The sequence below is a fragment of the Triticum urartu genome, chromosome 7, assembly GCF_003073215.2.
Source record: "Triticum urartu cultivar G1812 chromosome 7, Tu2.1, whole genome shotgun sequence".
NCBI classification, from domain to species: Eukaryota; Viridiplantae; Streptophyta; class Magnoliopsida; order Poales; family Poaceae; genus Triticum; species Triticum urartu.
Window position 1 is genome coordinate 508560296 of NC_053028.1, and position 5692 is coordinate 508565987.

At 41.9% G+C, this 5692-nt stretch overlaps 1 protein-coding gene across 1 annotated transcript; it reads right to left on the minus strand.

The window, feature by feature from the left end:
* Window positions 1-1184: 1184 nt before the first annotated feature.
* LOC125522030 (aspartate aminotransferase, mitochondrial) lies at window positions 1185-5421 on the minus strand. The gene is made up of 10 exons (XM_048687095.1): window positions 5009-5421; window positions 4797-4882; window positions 3965-4171; window positions 3724-3829; window positions 3472-3576; window positions 3211-3383; window positions 2488-2647; window positions 2260-2355; window positions 1540-1634; window positions 1185-1433 (listed from the first exon to the last, which is right to left on the minus strand). Exons 1-10 carry the CDS (start codon window positions 5402-5404, stop codon window positions 1361-1363), a joined length of 1497 nt encoding a protein of 498 aa, XP_048543052.1. The 5' UTR covers window positions 5405-5421; the 3' UTR covers window positions 1185-1360.
* Window positions 5422-5692: the final 271 nt, after the last annotated feature.

The window sequence follows — 5692 nt, forward strand, 5'->3', positions numbered from 1 at the left end:
GCATATGGCAACCAATATGACAGACTCTTCTATAGTTGCTCTCGTACTATTATTTGGCAGGAGGAGCACCCCTGATTATCTTGTAAATCTTCTAGCAAAAGTTGTAATGTTGTTTGATGAGCAATAAAGTCCCTAAAAAAAGTGGGAGCGACACTGACGTCGCAAGGATTTATTCCTGTATAAAATACTTTATGCAACTCTTGAAAAACGGTTTTATATATATCATAAATTGTCATAATATTGCATATTGTTATCGTTATCCGTTAAAATTGTCCATATAGTTGAAAAAAAATACTCCTGGCTGTGAAAATAAAATATTTTTTATCTGTTTAAAAATAAAATATTAATCTGTTTGATAATTAAATATTCATGGCTTTTTGCATAAATGTTTTGGTATATTACAAAAATCAAATAATGACAAAGAAAAATAGAAGGAACAAGAAGCACCAAAATAAAAAGAAAATATATTTAACAAACAGTACAATAAAAAATGGATAAATAGAAAAGAAGAATAAGTTTTTTTTGAGAATGAAAAAAGAAGAATAAGTAAGAAAAGAAGAAGAAAAGGACAAACCGCAGCTAGTGGCCTGACTGTGTTGCCTTGGGCTAGTAATCTGGCAAAAGCCCGATAACCCGTAGCTTAGCATGTAGCAGCCACAAGTGAGCAGAATAAGTTTTTTGTCACTTCATTTCTGATGCTGCAAATTTTCATATGTCAAAGGAGAACCTACCAGTGTCAAGAAAAGAAAGAGGAGAACCTTCCATAAAACGAACCCCATCATCAATATATTGCGCTCTTTAAATTTGATCATATTTGCTTTTTTCTATTTTAGTTTGTATATCTATATCTTTGTTACATAATTATGCACTAGCCTGCAGTATCTCATTTTGTGGCATTGACAGTTTAACACAAATTCAATTAATGATTTTGACAATAACAGTTAGACGTGTTATGTTGGACACCAGCCTATCTTCTGATTGTGGATGTGATAGTTCCAATTATTTCGAATACTATAACAAACACTGTGCACTTGGAGATGCCAACTGCATTTCTTCATATGCGTCACAGGAGCTCAGCTCCTCCTAATTTTTCTTAAACGATGACATTTTCAGTGTTAGGGCATCCTCTGCAACTGTAATACAGGATCAGTTTAGTTCTTACTAATAAAGTGTTCCTTTCTGTGTCTCCGATGAAACAAATCAATATTTGCACACCCATAGGTCACAACAATATGGGACATTGTTTGATAAAAACAACATTGTTGGAACATAAAAGGTTTAAGGAAATTAAAAGCAAACTGCAACTTGAAGTTGAAAGGCTCCTCTTATTTCTCAAAATGGCAGGAGGGAGGAAGGGGTCTTAATTTGGCTTAGTGACCTCATGAATAGCGTTAGCCAAATATGCGACATTTCCTGTTGTTACACCAGCCATGCTGAAGAGGAAACACCAATAAAATTAGGCACAAGTAACCAATGAAATGCAGAGAGATGTATTCAGAAATAAGGATAACAAACTTTCTGTTAAGCAATTACAAGTACCTTATCCTGCCATTACGAGTCATGTATATGTGAAATTCATTTGTTAAGCGATCAACTTGTTCAGGTGTCATCCCGCTGTAGCAAAACATGCCAATCTGTAGCAAAACAACCGCCGATGGAATGGCATCGCAAAACTCTCAGCAACTCATGTATGAAAGTAAATAAGGCCACTTACAAAGCATAACGTAAAATTTAGCAAAATTATTGTTAAAACCGCTGTTTGAACCCAAGAAATATGCAGCATCAAAACATCTTAGAAGGTTCAAAGTGAGTGATGTTCCCACAATAAAACAGAAACCCAATTTCAGTAAAAAAAAATCCTCCTTCCCCAAGGTTATACGTCTGAGGGGAGCCACTAAAGACAGGGCCTCCAGATACCAGTTTTTATGGGAACTAATTACCTTTTATGAACCAAGAACTAGCATTCCATTCTAAGAAACTTCCTTCTGATTTTTAATTTTTTGAAACGGAGGCAAAAGATTTGCCACATTCCATTGATCAATTTGAGGGAGAGTTTAGGTACAGAGACCAAAGCAAAAAAAAAAAAAGTGTACTCTCCCCGCATGATCCTACCCAAATGCTTTGCACTGGTGCACACCCAAATTGCGGCCACACCCTTTTATGTTGGCCAAGATGTTGTACAGTATACTACCAGTTACATGTGGGCAGTGAGTTGCCACAGCCCAAATTATGGTAAAAAAGATCTTGATGGACAATTACCTGATTAGTAATATGTTCCCATGATAATGGTGAACCCAACTTTTCAAGGCTCTCCTTAAGTGCTTTTCGCATTCCAATAATGCGATCAGCCATACCCTGAGACAATAAACAAATGTTAAAATAATGTTCACAATCAAACCCATCAGTTTTCATGATTATCAAATGACTCAGGAATTTTGTTTACTTCAATGGTAGTCAGGCATAGGAAGAAGGACGTTGTAGTTTTACCTTGACCTCTTTCAGCCATAAGCTTTTCAGTGCTGGATCACCAAGGATAGTGGAAACAATTAGTGCGCCGTGAAGGGGTGGGTTGCTGTACATAGGTCTGGCAATCTGTTGTAACTGGCTCTTCACATCAACTGCTTGTATTTCATCGTCGCAGAGAATACTGCAAAAAATGTTAAAATATAGGAGATCAGGCGACGGCCTAGGCAACAGATAAAGATTTGTAGCTTATAGTCTTAGTGTCCACAAACTTTGTTTCTCTCAAAAAAAAATTGGTTTCATTGAGTAGACACCAGATAAAGATTTGTAGCTTATAGTCTTAGTGTCCACAAACTTTGTTTCTCTGATTTTTTTTTTGGTTTCATTGAGTAGAGCAGAAAATGTTCAGAATAACTTAAATGGATGCCTAGACAAATAACAGAAAAAAAATGCAGATTTTCAAGGATAACCTTACTCTTCAAGAGCATGTAATGCTTAAGTCTACTTAAAGTAAGCACTTGCAGGCTGTACACGGTGCTCACAAAATAAACATACTGACATCCTCAATTCAGTAGAAATTACAGGGAAGCAACTTGACATAGAACACAAATACTAACAAGTAGCTCCAGAAAATAGAAGGAGAAATAAGAAAAGGTAGGCAGTACAAAGACATTGATACTTATTACTTGAGTGAGAATTGATATGGAAGATGCATGGATGATAGATTAACATAGGAAAAATGAGTACCTAAGGCATCCTGCTCTTTGGCCATAAAGTCCCATGTTTTTTGCATATGACTGTGCACATCCAATTTGATGTCCATCTTCGAGAAAGATCCGAATTGCCTTGGCATCTCTCTCTGGGTCACCACTGGCAAATCCTTGGTATGCCATGTCGAAAAATGGGAAATGGTTCTTCACCTGAAAAATACCAAACAAAAGTACAGCTGCATTTCACTGGTAAAATAATACAAGGAGTGACCATTCTCCAATTTGTTGTCATCTGTACCTTGAATTGTTGAGATATCTCTCTCCACTGTTCCTCAGAAGGATCGACCCCAGTGGGATTGTGAGCACATGCATGAAGCAAAAAGAAGGAACCCTCTGGAGCGTTCTGCAGGTGTAGGAAACACAACTCTGAATAAGTGACAGATAAGCAGTCAACAAGACAGAAATCCCCACAGAAAATGGGAGGTTTTCTGTGCCAAATCACAGAAACCTACAATCACTTGTAAAAATGTTCATCACCTATGAAATATACCTTGATATCATCCATTAGGCCTGCAAAGTCCAGTCCTCTTGATTCCGGGTGGTAGTAGGCAAATGTTCTTTGTGGTACCTGGGCATCCCTCCAAATGTTGTGATGGCTGAACAAGTTCATACAGTTAGCTACTATCAGAGGGTGCCAACCTGACGATGCTCGAAGAACATTTGAAATTTGGTCTCTAAATTGTTTTCGGTAACTTAGTGAAAAGGTGAAAGTAGAATGTATCCTAACTCACTTTGACCATGTAGGCGTAGGTATGTAGATCTGTGAATCCGGCAAGAAGCGTTTCTGGAAATCTGCAAAGAGGCGACATGCACCAGTCCCTGAAAGAGCCTGCACTGCCGCAATCCTCTTGTCCTTGATGAACTCAGAATCCTCCCCGTATGCCAGCTTCAGCGACTCCTCGATCATCTTCACGCTTCCTCCCATTGGAAGGTACTCCCTGTTTTACAAATTCCGCCAGGAAAATAAATTGAGAACTCATGATAATCGTTCATGTACTAAAATTGCATTACATTAGTATTGAACTCCATTTTTTATTTTTTATTTTTGCATTCTTGTAAATTTAGAATATCGTGCTTTTTTTGAATGATTTGAAGATTGCTCACCATGCCTGATATCGTGCTATTTTTAACTGCACAGACAGGATTTAATAATCCTTTTTACAATTCCTCAAAAAAAAATCACTTTTTACACGAAACCCCTCTAAAAAAACCGTTGACTCTCAAGGTGCACAAAAGTTAGACTGAAACTTCCAAATGCTGTATTAGACTCGGCTGGAAGTGCGCCATGATCCCGTCAATAATTTCTTGATAGCGAAATCCGCAAATGCGCATGCTTATCGTCGAAGAAAAATTCAGAGAGTAGAATTGGCACATGATCTATCACAAGACTGCAGGGCAATGCAGGCAACATGCAAAAAGCTAAGCTTTCGTCCACGTCAATTCATCATCACCAATTGATTGCTCACTCCTCGGGACCAAGAAAACTGCACCCACAACCGCATTAAATGGAAAGGAAGGGCCAAGAGAGAGCAGAGGAAAGGCGGGCGGACAGCGAGATCTCACATGTTGGTGCTCCCGGCGATGCGCCGCTCCGCCTCGCGCACGCACTCGAGCACCACGGGCTTCCCGTCGTCGTCCCGGTACGCACCCTGCGGCGCGACAGGAGAAAGAAGCCGTCAGCCCCTACGATCGGCGCCCGTTTTGATCGCGGCGCCGCGAGAAACACCGCTGTGGCAGGGCATGCGGGTGAAGAGGAGGGAGGGAGAGATACGTACGACGCCGACGTTCACTTTGTCCGGCGAGGGGTCGGCGAGGAAGGCCTCGGTGACGCCGAGGATGGGGTCCTTGGCGGCCGGCTCCACGTGGCCGAACCACGACGCCATGGACCTCGCCGCGGGCAGGCGCGGCCCGCACCGGTGCCGCCCGACCGCTGCCGCGGCGCGAGACATCGCCATGCCGTCGCTGCGTGCGGTGGCGAGTTTGCCGCTGCTGGGGAGGAGATGGCAGGTGACTTGGGTCCTGAGGAAGCGGCGCGGCACCCGGTGCTTTGCTGCGGCTGGCGTGTTGCGTGCCGCTATGTTGTTCTGTACTGGGGCCTTGTGCTCTTCCGGAGTTTGCTGTGCCAGTACTTCAATGATATCATGCGCGGCCGCACGTGCCACGTGGAACATGGTTGTAAGTGTGGCGGTTGTTCCGTTGGATGGAACTCTCGCGAATACGAGTCTACACAAAATTCAGCAATGGCACACTTAGGGCAACTCCAACGCACAACACCAAAAGGATGTTCGTTTCGTTCCCTTATTATCTGTTTGGGGGTGGCAATGGATCGTGTCCGCCTGAATTTGTGGATACGCTGGGCGCACGGCCGTATCTGGTCCGATGTGCATGCAAACGAAAAGACAATGGCAGCGGCCATAGTTCACGCCAGCGGCCGCGTTCACGCTAGATCATGCCATTCG

Bases quoted from the DNA above. Each gene is read 5' to 3' on its own strand.
- LOC125522030 (XM_048687095.1), bottom strand. From the start codon at position 5,404: ATGTTCCACGTGGCACGTGCGGCCGCGCATGATATCATTGAAGTACTG. The intron at 3,384-3,471 runs GTACAGATGACA...GGTATTTTTCAG, and splicing joins AGATATCTCAACAATTCAAG to GTGAAGAACCATTTCCCATT. The intron at 1,635-2,259 runs GTAATTGTCCAT...GTTTTGCTACAG, and splicing joins GGGAACATATTACTAATCAG to ATTGGCATGTTTTGCTACAG.